We start from the raw sequence: 24,862 nt of genomic DNA, 5'->3' as shown, positions 1-24,862 counted from the left end.
ATGTAACCTATGTTCTAATATAAAAATTTTGTCAACTTTATGAAACAATGTCGAAGAAAATTGCTGATTAGCCAAAGACTTTTATGTAGGAAGTACAGAAAAGAAGGTATTCAGCTTGCCATAGACACAAATGATTTACTGTTGATATTTCGAAGACTTTCGACCGTGTATGACATGAGGGTTTGCAGGTCAAACTTCCATGATACGGTTTGTCGGATCAATTTTTTTTCCTGAAAGCTTCTTGAAAAATCGTTTTCTGCAAGTGGCCGTCGATGGACGAAGAATCCAATATATTGCTTTGATGACGACAGTATACTTGTCTCGTCATTCCATTTTGATTCCAGGACATGGACTGCATATTTTGCATATCTCAATGATGATCTAGAAGTGATCTCGAATTCGGATGAAACTAACCAAGTTCAATTCAAAAGCACAAAAACTCAAGCATCGGTTTTCTCCAGAAAGGTGAATGTTTTCGAACCTAAAATAATAATGTCAGGACAGACAATTCCGCTTTCTGATTCAATAAGTTGGTTAGGAGGTAAAATAAACTCCAATAAGCCTTGGCCCAATCTGGAATTGCAAAAACCACTTCTCAAAAGCTTGAAACACTGTTCCGAACCGGAAAACTGTATACACCTCAGCAACTTCTGCTCAGATCACACCTCCTTTGAAGATGCTGGTTTCCATCCAGAAAAGAGCCACCCGCCTGACTGGAGACGCGAATATCACTTGCAACCTTGATGGTCTGGAACATCGAAGAAAGATTGGAGATTTGTCTCATTTCTATAGACACTTTCAGGGGAAGTGTTCAAGTGACTTGAAACATTTGATTCCACCAAGAGCGGTACACATCAGAAAAACCCGACGGACTATGACTGCTCATCGTTTTGAGGTTGAACCTTCAATATTAAAGAACTATTTCATTTGGAGAACTGTGTAGTGATTTTGTTCTGTTCTTGAGTGCACATCGCAAGGTAGAACCAAAACCTATGGTGTAGAATGAGTGTAACAGAAATAGTTACCTGCCTCAATAAATATAAACTATATTCATTTATTTCATGGCCTACATTCAAGGCTCGACTATGCATAATCTACTCTCTTAAATGAATTTCAATATCTTTTTTTGTCTGGCCAACTTAGTTTCGGTATGTTATTGTTCCTAGGGTTTCCTATCAGATATTGAATCACTAAAGAAGTTTCAATAAATATACTTACATCCATCGCTTGGTTCATATTGTTTGATAGTTACGCAAATTTGAGAATTTGCGAAAACACTTGTCAAGTTACCGGTTTCCAACTAAACTGATTGACTATGTTTCAAGTATATTCATATCTCTATAGGCGATACATTCACCTGAGACACTTAAGGAAACTATGAACAGAAAAAAACAAGAATGTGCATTCTCACAATTTTTGTTGAGGAAATGGTACCACAAAAATCGATTCCAGCTCTTTTGGTTCCGAAGTTACACGGTGAAGACCAAATATTCCTTTTTGTTTTTTCATGGTGTTATAGGTATTTACTCGAGTTGAACTCAACAGACCTAAGAACAAGACAATAAGAATGTTTTTGTTTCGTTTGATTGCTGACCTATTTATTTTGTAGAAATTCATATTGAATGTAGGATAAAGAGAAAACTTTCATCTGATTTCTACTACGATTTTATTTCGTCATTTTATGGTGCCTTCAAATCTGTTTCTAACAATTTTGTTACTGATAATGTTGATATGATATCAGGATCTTGAAATTTCTCACGATATTTCCAATATAATTTGGGTAAATGAATTCATAATTTCTATTATTACGGTCCTGTGAAATGGACGTGATTCTTTCATATTCACAGCTCATTCCCAAATACTTCATCAAGTATCTGAAATTTATTTCTTAGTTTCGATGATACTTTGGTATGGGTTTTTGCTGATTTCTTTGAATTTGTTTTTTTTTTCAATAACGTTCCTAATTTTCTAGGAAATTCCTATAAGTATCCATTTTGGAAAAACATTTCCAGTTGGAAAATGAAAACAATGAAATTCCATTTTTTTTCAAACACCGATTCATACTTTTCCATTTTTATCAATAATTGAGAGCCCAAAACTGAAGCATATGTGATCCTACTCCAGACATTGCTGTTTCGACCTTCCATAGTCCCATGAGTGGTGCTAGGTTAGGTTAGGTTAGGTCAACAGTGAGAGGTTCTATTCGACCCTCCACCGCAACCCGCAAGGGTTTATCACACTCGACCAAATAAATCCAGCTTCTTGAAGAAACTGATTAGTTTGTATGATGAGTGGCCTGTTAGCTCAGATATAAAGAGAACGGCCCTAGCGGGGCAGGTACAAAGTAGTTGCTCTGCTGTTTTATCATTTTCCAAACAGAAGCGACACACACTGATTTTCGACAAACCGACTCTCTGCATATGATGATTCAAATGGATTTGACCTGAGAAGGCCTATTAGACATCGTAGTTCATCGCTAGTGTAGTCCAACAACTGTTTGGTATCAAGCTTCAAAGTGATGCTAGACTAACAACAAATTATTTGACAAAATGGTTTAGACTTTCACGGCTGAGGTTTTCAGTGTCATTGCTTTTCGAGTTTGAAAGCCGTGGATTTTTGGAATTTCTTCCTGACGTTTCGCTGGCGCGAGTGGCTAGCTTCTTCAGAGGTTTAACCATCATGGCTTGCTGTCCGATGTTATAGGACAGCAAGCCATGCCAAAACAAACAAAAGACAAAAGCCAACAAAAGACGTTGTCAATCTATACTAAGTCTTGTGTTCCGTGGAGTCCAATAATGAAATAGTGGTTCGGCCTATCACCACTGATAAGGCCTACGGTGCACAAAAATATTCCAATCGAATGAAGGATGAAAGTCGGAAATTTAATCAATGGTTTCTGGAATATGCAATTTCTCTCAGGAATTCTATACGAATTGTGTATTAGAAGTGACGAATACAGTTACAGTTCGAGTTCCATAGCAGCTCATTTTCCTTGACCAACAACGTATTTTCCTTGAAAAAAACCGCATTGGAATTACTGAATGTTGGTGATTTCAACAACAATAATGAAAGTTCATTCGATAATCATTAGATTACCTAGGCTGACTACAGCCTGTATAAAAATTCTATGATCATTTTCTGTACAATTATTGTTCCAATGAGAGAATGTGAACAGATTTTCAATATCTATAGATACAGTGAGAAACATAATTATTGAATTTTTTATTTTTCCCATACATTTCGTAATCAAAGTAGCTAGAGTCGATTTTTTTATTTCTTTGAAAGTTGTTGAGAATAGTTAAGCTCTACACGATTCCGACTCTCTGTCTCTCATCGTTCTTGAGATTACCATGCACTGACTCGAATTTGAATAGTCCTTCAGTTGCTCAATAGAATCATAAAATTATCAGCGAATAATCCCGTTTTTATAATATACTACAAGTCACGATTTTATTGAAAGAACCCTTTTCATCAGCCAGAACTGAATATTTTGCTTTTGACATCAAAAGTCAGAAAATGAACTTTTTCCTGATCTATATCACTATTCATAAACTATTTATTCCTTTTCCAATCCATTCCACATCCTGCTCCCCATGACTGTCTTACGTTCTTGCTCTATCAAGAACAGTTGATTTTCTGCGTGCATCAGTGTTTTTTGGCGTAAGAGAACTGGGAAGAAGGCCCGCCGAGGGTTTCCGCCGTTTGTATTACTTTTTTCACGGGAACGTTACTCTTCAAATTTTTATTAAAATGCTCCGAGTTCCTCTGAGAATCGAATTTGTTATTTCTACATGGGCGAGATGAATTATTACATCTCTACTTACAAAGCTTCGTGGTACTCAAATATTTATTTCGCTCTGTTCGCATCAGATATGCAGTCAACGAGAAAATTAATTATCAAAGTAAACATGGTCTGTATAAAATATTCTCCACATTTAAATATGTAGGTACTCAGTTCTTGAATCGTTTCATGGACTGTAGCTCTGAAAACGAGGATTTATGGAAAGAGAGCAATTATCTTGATGTGTCAACGTCACGCAAAACTTTCAGTATTTCATCCGTTTACCTTCGAATTACATACGATGCTTGAGCACCGGACAAATTATACTTATCAAACATGTAAACGAGGATGGTTCCGTAGAAAAATGTTCGAATGTTTGAGAATTTTTTTGATATTGATTCAGCAATAACATTTTTCACATGACGGGATTTGACGACCATTAGATACACCAAGTTGGCGTCATCAGGAGATGATCTGATGTGATTCCTCAATACTCAACGAATCGATATTTATCCAGATGAGTTTCTACTTTTACAAGGAAAATCATGAACAGTATATTCCAGTCAGAACGAACTAGCCTGAAGAAATCGTAAACCACGTCGAATTCGGTTGTTACATTTCTATACATGAAACTCAATCCCTTGTCAGCTAATCCTTTTCAATAATAGACATCGTGCCTAAAATCTCAAATAGAGATAATAATGATGTGACACCTCATTGCATTGCCAGAAGGAAAATACGGGGGAAATTGACAGCTTTTATCATGGGAGTTTTTTATTTTTTCTCGTATGATCTGATATTTCCTTCATCTTTCGTTTTGAAGAAATATTTTTCTCCCATCTGCAAACAAATAGTCATCATATACTTGCACTCACAGAAACCAAAGTCAGTGCTTCAACAAACCCCGCCAATTTTCTATATCCTGGCAATGATTTCCACCTCCGATTCAGACGTAACTTTGAAATATTTATTTTTATCCGAAGCGATCTCTCCTGTCAACGAGAGGAAATGTTGGAACCCCAAATCTTTTATGTTATGTCGTTTAATATCACAGAAGATTACTAAATTGATATGCTGCATTCATCGACCACCAAGCGATACACAATATAGGACACTATTCTCATCACTTACAAACAGCATTGACTTTCTGCAAATCAATCATCCCAGTGGCGAAATTTTCCTATGCGGTGACTTCAGTGCCCACAATATCGAATGGCTCAAATTTTCAAATATCAACGACAAAGTAGGTTGCGACGCTGAGGCTTTTGCAACAAACAGCGGACTCACTCAGATTATAAATAAGTCAACCAAAATTCCTGACAGTGATCAAGAATATGCTAGTCTCCTGGATCTACAATCTCTTCAGGTGTTGGGTGAATTACCTACATATTTTTGGGAACAATCTAAGCCACGCAAAGTATGGAATTATAGATCTGCTGAGTGGGATGATCTTCGAAACCATTTTCAAAATTTTCTCTGACTAGATGTTCCTTTCAGCTCTGATGGTCCATCAGTTTGTACTTCTTAAGTCATGAAAGTAATTTTGTCATCCATGCATGCATTTCTTCTTCAATGAAACGAACTCTTAACGGCAAACCTCAGTTCCACAAAGATTGCGAGCAAGCTGTCGCCTCCAACAATTTCGCCTACCGGCAGTGGCGCAAAAATCCAGCAGAACAATTTGCGTCCCACTCCATAGTCGATTTTCTGAGAGAGGCATCACCCACTATTTTCACGTTAGAATCCACAGTGCCAAAAATTACTTTCCGACAAAGTCAAGTCTTCCGAATTTTGAATTAGCTTAATATCAACACGGCGGCCGGTCCTGATGAAGTGCCCATTATCATACTTAGAAACTGCACCAATAAACTCGCACCAGTGTTCTGCAGACTTTTCAACCTTCCCAACAAAGAAACGGTTTTTTCTTATTGTTGGAAGATTGCTCACGTTCAGCCAGTTCCCGTAAAAGGCAAGAAAAATCTTTCAAATAACTATAGATCAGTCGCTTTGCTATCAGTGATATCAAAAATCATCGAGATATCCGTAAATCATCATATCCTCAAATATTTGGAAAACTTTAACATCTTGAGCGATCACCAATAAAACTTTCGGAAACAAAGATCACCAGGCGACCTTCTATCGTATGTCACCCATATTTGAAATAAAACTATCGAGAAACATGTAGAGTCAATGGCTCTTGCGCTTGATATCTGTAAGGCCTTTGACCGTGTGTGACATGAGACTCGATGGATATCTCTCGAATACTTTTACAATGCTGGTGTTCCTTTGGGATCCATATTGCCTCCAACCCTCGTTTTATTGTATATCAACGACTTACTGTAAAATCCGATGAATCCAATATATTGCCTTGCTGACGTCATTCCATTTGGATTCCAGGATATTGGTTGCGGATGCACATCTTCACCGGCAGCAGGAAGTTGCATATCTTAATGAGGATCTAGAAGTTATTTCGAAAATAACCAGGTTCGATTCAATGCCATGAAAACCCAGGCATTGATTCTCTCAAAAAATTTAAATATCCTCGAACCTGATATAATAATGTCAGGACAGACAATTCTGCTTTCTGCTTCGATAAGTTTGTTGGGAGTTGAAATGGTACAATCATGTCGCTGGAATTGCAAATGCTGCTTCTTAAAAACTTGAAACACTGTTCCAAACCAGGAAACTGTACACACGTCAGTAACTGTTCATGCTTTATAAAGCTCAGATCAGATCTTTTTTGGAGAATTGTTCTAAATATATAGAGCTCTGCTTCTGAGCATACCCTGAAACTGCTGAATTCCATCCAGAAAAGAGTCATCCACCTGACTGAAGACACTTGCAACCTTGGTGATCTGAAACATCAAAGAAAAGTTGGAGATGTTTCTCTCTTCAATTTGATTTCGTCAAGAGCGGTACATATCAGAAATACGTGATGGACTGTTGCTGCTCATTTTTCTGAGGTTGAATTCAATACACATCGAACATCAGTGTTTCAGAACTCCATTATTTGGAGAACTGCGTGGAATCAACTTCCTGATAATGTTTTTCCAAATGACTTCAATCTCTAGCGGTTCAAATCCAACGTGAATCGCTACTTTTGCACAGGCACCGCACTTAGAGAGCCTCAAAGATTTTCCTGTAGTGCTTGTATTTCGCCTTGAAAAAGAGGTCAATGATGGAGGCATTAATGTCTCAGATCTAGGCCACGTTGCCTTTATTGAAAATACGCAATCTTCAACCAAGCATCAAAAGTGAGTTGAACAAATGTTTTCAAAAATCTTCAACGACACAAATTTTTAACAGAAGACTTGAAGATTTTCAGATCTTCTCAAGGCGCGTTAACCGTTATCCCAGCTTAATTTTGCAACGAACAAAATTTCCGATACTGGAGTAATTGAAATTCTATTATGACACGTTAAACTCACACCCAATACTGAATATTTTTGAAGGAATTATAGGATCATTCTTTTCGGAAGCAAACCCGAAATGTGAAGGATATTTGAATTTGCTGATTGATAGAGTTATACCAACCCTCAACAAGGCCATTCACTGTACACTAGCTGTTGTAGGCAACTGATACCTGATATTTTTCAGAATGTACCTGAGGATGGAAACTGCAGATTGTTTATTACTATATATTCACGATTATGGTACTCAGTTCGAACAATTTGTCGAATAATTTCTTCTGTTTAGTTTTACTTCTTAGTTGGAAATCATGAACAAACCTGAAAAAAATTAAGTTTTTTTGGGATTTTTCATCGTTGTAATGTCAATATAATCTCATATCAATAGGTTAGATGCAAAATTCAAATACCCTTCAGGTCAGATGTCACTCGATCATGATTTTCTTTGTGAATGTCTGACATTTAGTTTGTTATAGGGAAGAGGTTGGTTTTCATGTAGAAATGATTTTCCTTTTTCCTGTACAACTAGTATCATTCGACGTAATAAACATGCCCCCTAACATTTCAACCCTAACATTTTCCTCGTGAAATACATATTAGATTAGAGTAATACACAAATCCATATATAACTACCGAATTTTGCAAACTCCTTCATGCATGTTTGAAACAAAGTTTCTTCAAATATAGTAGTAATTTTCATTTTCAAAATTCAAGTCTCCCTATTGAGTTCCTTTAATAACCCTCTCTCCCAGAAACATATTGTGTTTTGGTTCAGATATGTTGATGACATAGTGGTTGGTTTTGATGGTTCAAACAGAAAAATTATTCAATTTTAAAATTTTCTCAATAGTCTGCATAACAAAATTGAATTCACAGTAGAGATCGAACAAAACAAGGAGCTCAACTTCCAAGATTTGAATATTTCAAGATTCAATAATGGTTTTTGATTCAATATCTACCAACTGTACATTTCCCTTTGACTCTTTCAGTCCACTTTCATATAAGTTATCCGCGTTCGGGTCGATGGTACACAGAGCTTTCGCAATCCCTTTACCTAAAAATAATTTCCAAGATGAAATGAAAGTGATTGAGCAAATTGCTGTAAACAATCAGTTAACAATTTCTCTAATAGAAAAGATAATATCAGGTAACACTCACAAAACACATAATTGTGGTCAGATCGTGTGCACTATCTAAGTGAATTGCTCGTGTCACCATACAAGTGAACATCATCCCATATCGCTTCTCCCGTCTTCTCTTGACTGAAACTAAAAGAGGTCCAAAATAATTAACTCCGGTTATTATAAAAGGTCTCACTGTCTGTTCTATTCTACATGTTGGAAGCTGTCCCATAATCGGAGGTTTCGGCAAGGATTTCCTTTTCTTTCACTTTTGGCAGTTTGTCCAGCAACTGCGAATAGCTTGTCGCATTCGTAGTATCCAAAACTTTTGTCTCATGCTATTGAATACAGTGTCTTGTCCATGGTGATTAAACTTCTCGTGATAATAAAAAATAGGAAGTTTCATAATTTTGTGTTTCGGGTCTAAAATTATCGGTCTTTTCACATAATCATCTAAAAGTTTGGAATTATCTAATCATCAACCTAATCTGATCAAGCCTTCTTCATCAAGGAAACAATCCAATGTATACAGGCGACTCGTATTTTTCACAATGCCATGAATTCTCAAAGATTTCATTTCTTCATTGAATGTTTCCTCTTGACATCTGCTAAGTAAATTTTTCTCAGCTTGATTTATTTCTGATACTTCTAATTGCTCTTGTTTTACAATTTTGTATGAATCTATATATCCAAGCGGTTGATGTCAATTATTTCTGCCACTTGGAGAATTTGTTTGGATCAGTCGTAACTACATTTCCTTTATCGTTCATATCTACATGAACCAGTACATTATTTTCTTCCATGTCTACTTTTTGTCCTTTATTTTTGTACTGAATTTTTCTTGAACAGGCCAAAATTCTGAAGTCATGTACAAAAATTCTGGTCCCTTGATGGTTCGACCAAACTCTTCATCTTTGTGCATTCTCCTTTCCGTACAAAAAAGTTTTCTCAGGACATTTTTTTACTTTCCGGTAAATGATGATCATTCTTTTTCCAAAGCAGTCCTGTGTCAAACTTGTCACCTATTCTCCGTATTGTAGAATCCTTGATCTCTTGAGCTCAAATGTCTTCTCTGGATAAAGATTGTCTTGAAGTATGAACTGATTCCATTTTCCATTGTTCTTTAACCAGGTAATGAGGAATGTCTAATTCATCTTTTTCTTTTAAATCCACGAAACAAACAAATTTTTTCATATCATCTTTATTATGATGTAAATTTTCATGAACTACCCAACCTAACAATGTTTTCGTGAGAGCGGGTCCATGCCAAGGCCCCGAAATTATTTTCTTGCTTACCAACAATGGCCAATTGTCTTGACCAATCAAAATTTTAGGACGTACATAGATCATAGATTGTATTATTAATATATGGATATTTCAAAGAAATCTGATCGATATCGACAGTTTGTTTTGGCAATGAAAGATTTTTTATCGTTCGAACATGCCTCAAATGAAAATTCGAATTAGAATTACACGTTATTGACGATATTTTGAAATTAACCATTCTTGAGTCATCCTGCTCTTCTGTCTGATTATTTGTCCATTGGATACATAAAGACTTTTGAGGACCATCAATATCCAAATCATTAGTGAGATCTTCATCAATTAAAGTTATGATACTAGCATCGTCCAAAAGAGCATATGTATCAATTTCTTTTTTACCATTCAAAATAGAGACTGGTAAAATTTTCAGTAACACCCGTCTATTTGATGAAATATTACAATTGGTTTCAATATCAGTGACTTGGAAAGTAGAATTTGTTTCTCTATTCTCTTCAATTTTATGTGAAACTTCATGATGTACTCTCTTACATCCATCTACTGTACATATCTTTTTTCTTCTACAAGTTTTCAAACTATGAAACGGTGTCAGACAAGAAAAACAAATCCTATTCTTTGTCGCAAATGACTATCTTTCATCAACGGAAAACGACTTCAAAACATGACATGAAAATAAACCGTGAAATTGATCTTTACAGCAAATGCATTTTTTGCTAACAAATTTTTTGGCTAGAGTGATATCTTCATTTCTGTAATTTTTTTCATTAGCCTTGAATTCTGAAATTTGTGGAACAATTTTTTGGGTTTTTTGACCGTGGTATGCACGTTTTTATGCTTGGCGTTCTGTCTATTATCCGGTAGATATTAACTAAGATGATGAAATAACGGTCGAGTTGTTCTCAATGCAGAAGATATAATTTGACCTTGTTCGCCTACAATTGATGACAGGTTCACCAAATTCTACTTTGTGGAATTTGGTGAACCTTTTAATTTCTATTGAAAGTATCTATGTGTTTCTGAATTTATATAGCCTCTCTGTTCATTTTTGGATTGAAATTTTGAGTTTTGTCGACTATTTGAGTTTCATAAACTACACCTTATGATTTGATTTCCACAAACTTTATTCGAGAATGTTTTGCTTACACAGTAGCTTGTTCAACAGTGATCAGAATACTACAAGTTGCTTTTCACGCTAATTTTTATATCCAACAGGTAACGACAATTGGGACTACCTCCATTGAATTACCTAAACCTCTACAATTCTTATATACCTAAAGTACCTCTTCAATTATGATTACTTGAAGCATACTAACCCACGTCTACATCAATAATAATACATCCTCGGTATTTTAAGAAAACAAGTTTGATAAGGGTGATCTATTCAAATGCAGTTGGTCATTAATTAGAATGTTTGAATTATTAAGTTTATTAATTTCCATTGCTTCCAAACGATTCAGTAAGATATGATTTTCTTCTAAAAGATAATTTGAAAATGTTGAACATGTTTTCCTATTTACATAGCTCATATGATGTTCCTGGATCCGATTTCCGAATGTAGTTTATGAAATTACTTTGGATCTTCATCAAGTAACGACCGAATCAATCACAATCTTTGTATAAGATGATGTGAGTGTATTCTTTGGAAGTATGTTTGACTACAGCTGATTCCAACCGATATATTTTTTGTATTCGAAGAGGAGGGTACCTACACTTCGTGGTTCTACTATAGGACGACTCACAGCTACAAGGAATCTGGTGTACCCCGGTTATTGCTGAAGGCTCTCCGGAGTCCTTAGCCATCCTTAGACTCTCTCTGATAATTTTTTCTGGTCTAACTATTAGTTCTACGCCATATTTCTCTGAAATTCTCCCAATCCGGACTGTAACATTTCAAACATAAGAAAGGAAAGCTTCTCCCTTAACGAGCCTAGCCAGGGTTACTTTGGCGTATTCTCTCCTGTGTCATATAGTCCGCTCGACTTGCTTTGGGGTAGGAAATTCTTTAGTGTCTCTTCACCATCTTATCATATCACCAATCATCAATACAACGCAGTCAATAATGTGATTCCACGGCACTGTGTTATAAATGATACAGACCGAAATGGAAAAATTTCAGAAGAATACAATACAAGAACCAATATTTAGACCAACGAAAACTAACAGAGAGTATCCGAGGTCTGTTGAGGTCCCCAGAGAGCCTCCAGCAAGATCTGGGGTATACCGGATTCCTTGTAGTCGCGGGTCAGTGTACATTGGACCCACGAAAGGGAGTATAGGTACCCGTCCCTCTGAATACAAGAGAACAAATCGATTCGGAAAAATCGACAACTCAGCCAAACATGCTCTCAAAGAAGGCATTCACATTATCTCATTTGGAGAAATTCAGGTATTCCTGACAAAACTGAAAATAACTACCCAAAAATATTCAGGAAGGCAATAGAAATTCAGAAACACAGGGATCATTTGAATAGAAGAGGCAATAAACTTTGGAGAAATTTGGCTACCTGTCGTTAAACGTACACAAACGAGTTCACCTAATCCAATGATGAGGAACTTAGCCACGCACATCAATGATGACTTGAAACCAAAGACACATTCCTGCGTTGAGAACAACTCGAGCATTTTCACCGAGCATTTGTCTTTGATAATGTTAATCGCAGTAATAGACGAAACGTCAGGAATGAAAACCCACAAAATACAGCTAAGAAATCCAAAAAAATAGCTTTTACACAATTAATATCATCATGTTCAAGAATGCTTCTCAAGTCTGAATAACGCACTTTTTCCTCTTTATTTTGATTTCCACCAAACATGTACAGAAAAAGCGTCCCTCACCAATCATTTTACATTTTATGTTTTCGACAAAGATTTTCCACGTTATCGACCTTCCATAGAGTTTAATAGTTGGGTTGGTGCTATCTGTCGAATGAGTGTAAGTTGGCATATAATTTCCAATCCACTCAGTATATTGCATTAGATTTCCATTCCAAGTTATGCATTTTGCCTATTTGCACCGCCTGACCCTATTCTCTTTCGAAGGCAAAAAACAAGAACATGCTTGCTTTTAGTTAGTCGTTGCTGAGATCTCAAGATATAACCTTCGTCCTTGCAGTCAACATACAAATGATGGTGTCTGCCGCAGGAACAGATGAAATGTTTAGACTTCAGGAACCATTCGATCACTGCCTAATAGCTTAAACGGCCTACACACGTTACGATTTTTCATACTGCTTGCAGTACGATATGCATCGGGACTGCCGCAGTAACGATGAATCATAACGTGTGTAGGCAAATTGGGTGATTTTCAGTATGCAGTCGTCGAATCGTTCGCAGTACGGAGATTCCATAAAATATCGTATCAACTGTCGTGTCTGGGGTGGGGTTGTTGACAAATTGGAACGCGTGGAGCTTATTGCTGCGGCAGTTACGATTTTATATCGTTTAAAGCAAATCATTTAGGGAAAGGGGTTTTATGTATTTCATATCATTATAATGGATGTGAAAAATAAGACGTTCTGGGAAAAGTTTATTATTGCCTGTGGGATGTGAAATCAAAAGATTACCCGAATAAAATAAAAAGGAATTCAAGTTACGATATTTTATTTGCTAAATTTAAAGAGTTGTACCCAAACGAATCTCGGTCTTAAGACGTGACTTTTAAAAGATTGAAATCTAAACCTCTAAACCAGTACGAGCTGTTGTGGGGTGTGAATGAAACATAGCTGTACTGCATGTCGTACGATTTTCTTCACAATTTGCAGTTCAACATACAGTACGAAAAATCGTAACGTGTGTAGGCCGCTTAAGACTTTGCTCTCTTCAATCGCGACTCTGGATGAATGACTAAGTTCTTGTACATGCTTGCTTTATCTGGATTTTCTTCAAAAATTTATCTCAATCAGGAACCTAATTGGCTTGGGCTGAAAACGTTGAAATATTCAGGGCCTTTTCAATATTGGTAGCTCTAGTGGTCGACCACCAACGCGTCTGCGTATCCCTATTGTATTTTGAGAATGTAATGCAAGCACACCCTGTGGCACTCATGGTTTAATGAAGTCGGCAATATTTCTTACCTGTTGGAAAAAGTGCCTTGAAAGAGAAAATGATCCAGTTTGTTATACCATCTTCAAAGAAGGTAACCTTTCTATATACTTATGTGAACTGAATGGTATAAGTATACAGGGGAAAAATCATGGAACTGGGAGGAATCCGGGGATCAACAGGACACTGCCGCTGTACAACTTTCGTAGCAGAACTTGCTGAACAAAATAAAAGAATTGGGAAAGAAAATTTTCTTTGGATCAGCATAACTCTCTCAAAAGTAGGAAACCTTCATCAACAGGAATATAAACGAGCTATTGTACTTGTTTTCGACTATAATACCAATATTTATGATGAAAAATTATTCAGAGAGCTCTTTTTGAAACTTGGATAGGTTCTCAACCTATTCAAGTGATTTAGAGTCAATCCAAATCAAATACTCGTACTGATCACCGAAAATACAAAAGCTTTCTTGACGCGCGCTTCACCAACCAAATTGGATTCCTCAGGATATGGTGATCTGGAGTTAGATATGTACAAGAAAATCATCCCACAGAATGAATAGTGACATGAATTAGTCTAAAACTCCTAAAATTTTCAACAGTGCGAGGAAATCCTTCATATGCGACTAATGTAAAAGGTGTCTAACTGAATGCAACAAAGTCCTAAGAAAATCTGAGTGAGACTCATACGAAAAAGTTGAACAAAGTATGTGTTAGCTTCGATAAGATACTCTGGAAGGAACCTCAGATACCAATATGTAATTCAAAGAGACATATGGATGTGTGTGCAAAAATAGGAGAAAAGGACTATGAGAAAAATTCCCCTGGTGCAATTTCCTGAATTAGAAATTACAGTCTAATATCAGAGTCCTGAATGAATTGAAAACTGAAATCCTCTGATAGAAGTATAGTTTCAGTTCGGTATTGAACACTCCTGGTAATTCCATAACATAAATTGTTGAGATAAATAATGTTTTTTTTCAGTCATAATTTGCCTCAGTTCATGATAATGATGTAAGCCTTTTCGATCATTAAACTTATGTTTATCGACTTATGAATGAATATTGACGAATTAAGTAAGTAGACCAACTGGTCGTTGTAGCTCAAAAAGTAGTTTGGTATCCAAGTTAATTAGTATGATCCTAAGAAAGTAATTCACTTGAAAATTTTCAGATGAACGATATCACGTAACAGATATGTACATTGAAAACTTTTTCAATATTCAAAATCTGTTTGTTCCACTTTTGCATAAGCTCTCGTAGATCTTAATGTAACTTCATGGATGTATTTCAAATCCTCTATAGCCAGTTTATCTCCGGTATCGACCAAATGACCCATAAAAGAAAGAGGAAACGAAAACCCCACATCAAACTCCCAGTTTCAAGGATCAATTCATGAATATGACAACGTGTTCTTTCAATCCCAGCTGGTGAAAGAAAATCCTTCAGAAATTTCATTAATATTTCATGTCAACCAATCCCTTGTCTTTCCAGAACCGAATTGTGAAATGCGTGCGAACATAATCAGATATCCTGGAAATGCGTTCAGAATAAATTGCCGAGAGTGGAATGAAAAGGTATGACGATGCATAAATACACGAGACTGGATAGAGCTGCAAAAAATCTGTGTCGGATAGAGTCAAGGGAAAAGTAAAAAAAACTCCAATACGGATTTAACAAAAACTGCCTGTAACGAAAATTTACTTCTGCAGTTACAGTTTCAACATACAAAGTTGAATGAAGAGGTATGACGACGTATAGATACAGGACTTCGGAAAAAGCTGCAAAACATCTGGATCAATAGGAGCCAAAGAAAACAAAAAAGAAAAAGATTATTTGGACTGCAACCAACAGCTTGTACACGAATATACTTGTTCAATTAGAGTTATAAGGCATAATACGTTAAATAATTTTTGGCTGAGATGAAACTAATTCTTATTTTGAATAAAAGAGAATAATTTGGTGAATAACCATCTTTTGATTAGAAATTAAATCAATAGTATTAGAAGCAGTCACATGAGCTTATGAGATTACTTATAGGTCATCTACTGGAATTCATAGTAATACTTGTCACTGTCACTATCGAGTAAATAGGTCTAGTAGATATGTGCAGATGTAAAGGCTGGTGCCGAAGGAAATAGTTCAATATGAGTTTTGCATAAAATGTAAATTTAAAGTGCTTAGTGCTTGTTGTGCCATAGCACAACATAGCACATATTTTGGATATCGTTAATAGGCATCGCTTTCATCGATTAATTGGGACAGCAAATTGATTTATTATTGAATCAGATGAATACTTTGAATAATTTCCAACCGGGAGGAGGAAAACCTGACACAAAGAAGAAAAAAAAACATTCGGAAGAAAAACTGATGATGAATAGAATTTCTGACGTGTCATCGATTTTTTGAAATGATGTGAAACAAAATCTGTATGAGATACATCTCTTTGGCAAAACCAAATACATCTCGTGTCGATGATCAAGAAGAGATCCAAGGCAATCATACACCCATTCAATGGAGAACTTTCCAACTTGATAGAAATTGCAAATTGGTAATTGGTACATTTGCTCAGAACAATTCTTTTAGAGGCGTCAATAAAATAGTTAATCTCAATGAGAGTAGAATGCAACCCGTAACTGAAGGCACCATACTGAAATATATTTCGTGAATTAGTTTTTTCGAATCGACATTCACGTGAAAATCTTGTCTCAAGGTATTCGGATATGTGTATATTCTTTTAAAGTAGTTGGAAAAAATTTAGAGCTGCCATGAATCCAGGAGGTGTCTAACAGTTGCTTTCAACGGAAGAAGGAATATTCACACAATTAGTTAGCTCAGTTAGCTCGCAGTTGGTCACATCATTTTGAGTTAAATTTAAAGCACAAACAAGTGCCGAATGGTGACACTGTATATATATATATATATATATATATATATATATATATATATATATATATATATAAATCGAGATCAGAACAAAATATTATCATCACTGAATGGTACAGAAAACCAACATCAAGTAATAGATTTATTAATTACCATTCCTATCATCCAAATAAAATGAAAATCAATTTAATAAAATCATTAAAAAACAGAATCATCAAAATTACCCATCCCGATTTACGAAACCAAAGTTTGTCTAATTTCAGTAAAATTCTGATCCAAAATTCTTTTCCTAAATCTTTAGTGAACAGAATTTTATTTTGTGAAAGAACAAACTTTCAAAATAATAATGAAGAAGTTGAACATAACAACGTTATACCTTCATTCATATATAAATCACTCCCATATATTCAAGAATTGACACCAAAATTAATTAATGTATTCCGAAATAATAACCTCAAAATATCTAAAACAAATGTCACTTCTATATCTAAATTATACAGTAAAGTAAAAGCTCCAATTTCAAATAAACAAAAATCCAATTTAGTATACAAAATTTCTTGTATGGATTGTTCTAAAACATATATAGGACAAACATCTAGACCTCTAAGTAGTCGCATCACTTCCCATAAGAGCGACTGTAGACGAAATGTTAATTCTTGTGCATTAACAGAACATGTTAATTCGGAGGATCATAAATAGAATTTTGAAAATCCAAATATTTTAGATAGAGAAACCAATATAACGAAAAGAATATTTTTGGAAATGATACATATTAATAACGAAGAACATTCAATGAATAAACGAACTGATATTGATAGTCTCAGCAAAATTTACACGTACCTACTGAAATATGATAAAGAAAATAAAAAATCTAGTAATTCGAGTATCATTCAGAATTTTCCCACTTGACATTGTCAGCCAAAATTTTTATTAACTGTCATTTATTAATGTTTTTCTATCTGTTTTTGAACCATTTTATATTTTATTCTCACGTTAGTAAGTTCTCCATATTTATATATTTTTTACAAGATATATAATCTTATTATTGTAGTTGTCCTGACGAAGGTGTGAAATATACCGAAAGCTTGACATATAACAAAGAGTTTTCTTTGTAACAGCCCAGCTATTGACTGCAACCTCACGAATTGAATCGATTTATAGTTAATCCAGTCACTAATTATTCTGTTATATATATATATATATATATATATATATATATATATATAAATATAAGTTGTATAAGTCTGAGAATGTCCATATAGGACGGAAATGCAGTAACGTTAGTTACAAATAAAAGTGGTAAAAAACATAGAAATTTTCATTTCTCTTTTCATTTCTATAGTTTATTTTCAATTTTATGAATAGTAATAATCTACCAGTTGATACAGAATCAGTAATGAAACTTTTTTGTTTCAGATCTACAGTAGTAACTATAGTTCAACAAACTGAGTGCATGAACGACCCAACTTTACTAATATATAGGAACCATTACGGAAAATCGGTCATGTAGTGCGAAAATGACGACGTCGGGCTTTCTGGTACTCGTTCTAGTGCTTCTAGTGACATGCGAGGCAGAACCAGCCACAGAGTTCGTCGAAGCCTCTGATGGAGGTACTGCCTCTCTACCGTGTAATCTGACCCCCTCTGTGACTCCAGATAAAATAAGTGTTGTTTTGTGGTATAAAGGTGCCGAGGAATCCCCAATTTATAAATATGACCTTCGCGGTAGCCAACCAGTGCGCTGGGCGGATCCTTTCTTGCAAAATAGATACTTTTTAAGGATACTGGACGATAACAGGGCGACAATGAATATTTCGCCAACGAAACTGATAGACGAACAGGTGTTTCACTGCAAAGTGGACTTTTTGAAGTCGCAGACGAGAATAACTCATGTCAACTTGACGATTATAGGTGAGTTTCTTTGGATATTTTCCTTTCATTTGCATCTTCCTTTCATTTGCATGCCGAAATTTTTTGCATGACATACTTGAGTTTGAATTTTATCAGTTCGGACTTCCATTGTCTAATATGATATAAAATTATTTGGAATCCCTGAGAGAATCAATTAAATTTAAAAAATTAGCTAAAAAAATTAAAATCATATTGAGCAAAGAAACAACACGCAACAATTGAAAATTGAACAAGAAATGAAAATTAAGATCGAAAGATTTTAAGCCAAGTTACATCACGACGTTTCGATTTTTAGTATCCACAATCGTCTTCGTCTTCAAAGAAGCCACAATGTGGCTTCTTTGAATTTTTCTCCAAAACCAGTATTCCTCCTTGTGGATGATTTCAGCTTGAGACCAATTGATGTTATGTTGATGACTACAAACATGCTCTGCTATTTCTGATTTGCTGGTTTCTCCTCGTTGTGTGTGTTTCTTGTGGTCTGCAATGCGAATTTTCAGTGGCCTCTTAGTTTCGCCGCAGGGTATCCGGTAAATGCAATTCTTGGAATCGCAGTCCGCGTTTGGTGACTTTGGTTTTGTAAGGCTGCTACGGATAATGTTTCCAGATCTGAAGCATCTTCAGATATTATATTTGGACCCAATTCTTCTAATCCTTTCCGACAAACATCTGATGTGGGAAAGTTCAAGTACTGGTTGTGACGGCTTCTCTTCCTTGTGAGGCTCTTGCTGTTTTTCAGCCAAAGTCTGTTCCACCATCACTGTGGAATTACCATTCCATTGTAGGTAAGTTTTGATGATGCCTAATTTCTTTCCGAAACCTTCCTTCGTATCACAGAGCCCGAAAGCACGGTCTTGATGATTGCTTTCTTAGACGATTGATGGTGGTTGGATTCCTTGTTTAGATACTGTCCCATGTGAATGAGTTTTCGGTGAACAGATGTTTTCCATGTATACCGAGTAAATTTCACACTTCAGTAAATGACATAATCAGAAGGTACCCCCGTTTTTTTTTCGAATACTGATTTGAAATTCATGATATCACTATAAATATCACGTCCCGTCTTGAGAATCCACCCAGTGAATTTTTGAATTTTCTAAATTTTGTAGTATTCTGAATCCCATGACGTATTTGCTTATACATTCTAGGCGCCAGGTGATTGACAATTCGTTGTCCGATCGTTTTTTCACGACGGGGTGAAATATATGAATAATAATATTTTCATACAGAAAAGTTGTCTGATGTCCATAATTCGAGCTTCTTCATATAGGAGATCCTTACTTTACTCACGTGTCTTAGCAAATATCAGTTTTTGAATTAATTTTTGTACCACATGGTTTCTGCAAAATAATCACCAACACATCCATCCATCCTAAAATTTTGTGTGTAAGTTGTGAATCATTTTTAATTGTCTGATGTCCATAAATCCTCAAGATATCTAAATTTCGGAAGAAACCCCTCTCAATTTTTTGAGAAGATAAGTTATATGTTAATCCCATTTCATATGTTGATCTATCGCGACACCAAGGTATTTCAACAATGTTGCTGAAGATATTTATTCATTCAAGTCTACTTTGATGGGACCTAGGTTCGGTAATCCGCTAATATAATGTAAATGGCAAGTAAACATTTTTTTGGTAATTAACAGTTAATTTATTGAAATGGAACCATTCCAAAACTTTAAGAAAATGATCTTCAATGGTATGTGTCATATTTTGCCAAGTTGAAGAAATATACAATATGGCAGTAACATTAGCGAATCTGATTTGACCAGTTTGACCAGCGGTATTTGAAGAAAACAGACTATTCATATAGATAGTGACAATAAGTGGCCCCAGTACATTGCCTGGAGTAACATTATAGGTCAAAGTTCTGGGAACACTCAGGGCACCTTCAAATCCAACACACTGTTCACGATACTATAGTCATTAAGATTTCGTAAAAAGTGTTTGTGACATACAGTGTTAAAAGCGCTGGATGGGTCTATAAATATTTCCAATATGGGGATATTTTTATCTAAAGCATTACAAACAATTGTAATAAGTTTATACATGGCATCCTCAGTTGATCTGCCTTCTCTAATTCCATACTGAAATTCCGACAATATGTTTAATTTCTTCAAAAATTTAGTCTAATTTTTATTAATCGTTCCGAAGTTTCAGAAATACTGGACAGTAAAGAAATCGGTCTATAATTACTGATTTTTAATTCATCTTCATTTTCATACTGTTTCATCAATCCGTATTTTCACACCATTTGAAAGCACCATACATAAAAATGTTAGCGGAGAGCTACTTCGTTTGAAGTTAATGATCGGATATTATCGTTTGCTAAGTTTTCCTCAATTCGCTATACTCGTAATGCGTATTGAAATTATCGGCAATCTTTATTTTCTCTGTGATGATAGACCCACGATATAATTATATTTTTCCAATAACTCTTTTTGGTTAATTTTCTCCACACACGTTCTCAATGAACTGTCAAATATCTTTGGAGTTATTTTTACTCTTTTGTATTTGTTTGTGAATAGAATGTTTCTTGGCTACCTTAACGATTTTATTAATCTTATTTCTGTTTACTACATATGTTTCTTTCAGTTCGTTTTTATTTGGATTTTTTAATGACATTTGGTACAATTTCTATTCCACATTTATGTATTTGAGAATAGCCGGGGTGAGCCAATTTTTCTTGTCTACATTTTTTTTTATTTTGACAGTTTTTGTGTTTTTGTATGTAATATGTAATTCGGACTACATGATTTTGAGAGTACATATCGTTCCAACTTTGTTCTCACAAATCTGCTGATAGTCAAGGTATGTTTTATGTATGATAACACTTCGACATACAATAGGTGAGCACAGAGATTTTATTGAAGGAAAAATGGGATGGTGGTCCGTTATATTATATCGAATTATGAGTTATTTGATTTTTCCTGTATTCTCGTGATTTTGTGTCTTACGAAGAAGTGGACAACTATGGCTTGGCAATAGTATAATCATTAATAAAAGAGTCGTACCCGAAATTACTCATTATAGTTTTGTATTCCTCAACATAATCATTGTCACCCAATAGATCTATATTAGGGTAACATCAATATCATTTTACTTTATTGTTCTTAGTATTTTATAAGTTCGGAATTAAAGAGTTTCGGACACGTTCTAGGGGAGCGATAAATATCTGTGATGGACATCTTCGTTTCATTCAAAATTGAAATTCTAATAACTTATATTTCACCAAATTGAGTCTTATCTGTTTTGAAGTTCGGATTGTCTTCAATGAAAATAATTATGTCATTATTTTTAGTCATCTGACCCTCATTAAGAAGAAAAAAACCCTTTACTTTGGAAAAAGTCGGATTCTCAAGTTTATATTTCTTTATCAAAATAATAACGTCAAAACTTACAGATAACTGATCTAATAGTACCAGAAGTTCATAAAATTCTTCAAGAGAATGCAATTATTCGAATGAAATATTTTTAAATCACCTGCTGTCATGTGTGTTTTGGCGTATCTGGCGATTCAATTATTAGATCTGATATGGGTTCGTTAATATACTCTCTAATAAAAGGGTCAATCCTAATATGATACAAAAAGTATAGGTGGAAGGAACTAGTGAGAGTTATATACATTCTAACAATATTGGCTTATTTTTCTATCAAGAATTATTACTGAAGTTCGTGAATTGATAGTGGAAAAATCTCTCACAGTGAAGATATAAAATTAAAGCAGAAAAATGAAAACATCTGAAATATATATGATGCGTTTAAGATAACTCAATAAAAAAACTAACAAGAATTCAAAAATGAATTACAATATAAATTTCTGATTTGTAGGTTTTTTCAAATTCACTTTGGGACAATTGGATCTAAAATCATTTTATAACTATTTATTCGTGCTGATTGTCTAATTTTATCAATTAATCAAGTCTCTGCAAAAATTTCGCTTTATTTGGACCCGATGTTTTCTCTACTCCGATAACATCTCAATCTTCCACATAAATATATTGAATAGTGAGAAGATGGGCGTTGATGTAGTCGGTGAACTACTTTGCTTCTTATTTTCCTTGGATATTCGATTTGTGGACTCTTCTCCAGTTAACACCGTAATTTCCATCCCAGCTTCCAGTTGTTGAGCCGTGTACTACGTGTCGTTTACTGATAATTCTCAGTTTTCATTCTTATTTCTCTTGGATATTCAATTTGTAGACTCTTCTTCAGTTAACTCCGTAATTTCCATTTCAGCTTCCAGTTATTGGGCGCTGTGTACTCCGTGTCGTTTACTAATAATTCTCAGTTTCAATGTAGGCGGTGAGTTTCTTTTCTCTTGCTGATTTCAGAAGTTTATGTAATATTTTGTTCTCCTGTTGTTCTTCAGATGTATAGGTTTCAGATATACTGATATCAGTTCCAAGAAATTTTTCACAACTTCTGGGCCTTTCTATTTTTTCAGATACGAAGATAGTTTGACAATGATAAGTTTTTTGTCGCCCTCTTTTCCAACCCTAAAACCGTTATTCAACTTACGAAAAAGTGAGTGGTATTTTTAACAAATTAGTTATGTTGTTAATGACAGTTGCTGATAAATCATCTGGTAAACTTTCTAGTACAAAGATTATTATATCATTTCTCTTCACTTCTTTCTCAATTCATCATACTCATATTCCAAATCGTTGTATTTTGTTTCAAATTCTCTACTTTCCTCTTCCAGTTCCTCTTCAAATTCAGAAAAAATTGCAGAAATTTCTTTATCCATGCATTCCTTTATCTCTCGTGATTGCCTTCCTATGTAACTTTTTTAAGCTCAAACGACTTCAATAATTTTGAAATTTGATCTTCATTCACTCTTAAATAAATTATCAATAGCCGTAGTATTATGCAATATTTTCTTGTTTTTCAATTTCTTTCCTCTGTACTATAGTTTTCGCTAGTTCTCGCGCAGAAACAGTTTATTGTCTTGCTTGCTATTTAATTGATTATCGACTTATCTGCTATACAGAACTGTGTTCAGACTCATCGTTACGAAACTCCAGAGCCAGTCTTATTAGACAATGACTGGTATAAATTTCAAAACTTTTCAAGCACTTCAGAGGGACCAGAGACATACACCCAACGTATATCCATACCAATGAATAAAGTTGTGAATGATTTCGAACAGTTTTTGTTTGAAATATGGAGAAGTAGAACAGAAGATTAGCAGGAAATAGTTAAGAAATTAAATGAAAAATTAGGTCATGAGAAAAGTAAGAAAATAGAGAGCCTTTCAGGTGAATTTAGGGCTAAATGCTTTTCTGGGTAAATTAGGAAGTGAAAAATAAAATTTACAGATATCATTGATGCATGATACGGGATTGTAGAAGAAATAACGGCAGTATATTTTTTTGATATATTTTGAGATTGTAAAAATTAAGTATCGACGAATGTTCATATTGTGTACGACAGTTCTGAATTTCAGTTTTTTTTAATAGGCAGGTGAACCCGACATGAATATATTGTAGAACATGCAAGTCATATTATGGCGTTGACTGTTGTACATACTGGATCATTTGAGTTGTCTGAGTTTTCCTGTAACTGTGAACTTCAATTGATGCTAGTTCACATGCGTTTGAATTCTATAAATCTGTCGAACACATGATGATTTCATTTTCTGGATACGACGTATTTCTGAGCAATTTTAGTATGGCAGTGGTTGAAATGCGATAGTTCTAAATGATCACACATCATTTTTTTTTAATCAACTGATAAATACTGCATTTGAGGAAAGATTTCTTTCGAAGAAAAAAATTGTTTAGGTTATATATGTAACATGTTCTGTGAAATGTATAAAGGTATCGATTGTCAATTCCAAACCTTTATGAGTTTTCAAAAAGTTCAATATATTTGTATAACTGAATATTAGAGCCACTGATATTTTTGGATAAATTCTTGGAGCATGATTACATGAAATTTCATATAACGAACTATGATTATTGATGAGCTCTACTGATAACTCTGGATCTATTAGATTGAAAGAATAATATATTGAAGTGTCGTCCCCGCATGAAGATGAAAGCTACAAATCTCAAAACATTTACAAATTCTAAGTATATAGTGGCCCAAAGATGCTTTCCTGAGGGATTACTGGAAGTAACTTTCGACAAGTTGACTCTTCACCATCCAGTTTTACCAATTGTGTTCTTTCATGTGAGTATGGAGTCGTCAACATACACGCTGAATGATTGAAGTCAAAATAGTGTAACATCAATATGAGGATATTATGATTCACTAGGTCGAATGCCTTTGAGAACGTAGTCGGTCAAAATCAATATACTTACTTACTTCATTTTCATCATTAGCACAAATAATGTTATCTAACACATCAACCATGGCTGTCGTGCAACTATAATTTTGACTAAACCAGGATTGCTTTCGAAGCAATGAGTCGAGAAATCTGTTTC

General features: G+C 34.8%; 1 protein-coding gene across 1 annotated transcript in view; it reads left to right on the top strand.

Moving 5' to 3' along the window:
* The window catches only part of LOC111505295 (nephrin), a 1,173,166-nt gene that overhangs the window by 210,201 nt on the left and 938,103 nt on the right, over nucleotides 1-24,862 (top strand). The window contains exon 2 of the mRNA XM_074176034.1: nucleotides 17,935-18,429. Coding sequence (XP_074032135.1) covers nucleotides 18,036-18,429 — 394 coding nt within the window. The 5' untranslated portion in view covers nucleotides 17,935-18,035. The remainder of the gene's footprint in view (nucleotides 1-17,934; nucleotides 18,430-24,862) is intronic.

This window comes from Leptinotarsa decemlineata, unplaced genomic scaffold (genome assembly GCF_025532065.1).
Source record: "Leptinotarsa decemlineata unplaced genomic scaffold, Ldec_3_MD MMD2_tig00001393_RagTag_RagTag, whole genome shotgun sequence".
NCBI classification, from domain to species: domain Eukaryota; kingdom Metazoa; phylum Arthropoda; class Insecta; order Coleoptera; family Chrysomelidae; genus Leptinotarsa; species Leptinotarsa decemlineata.
This window is presented reverse-complemented; position numbering and strand designations above follow the sequence as displayed.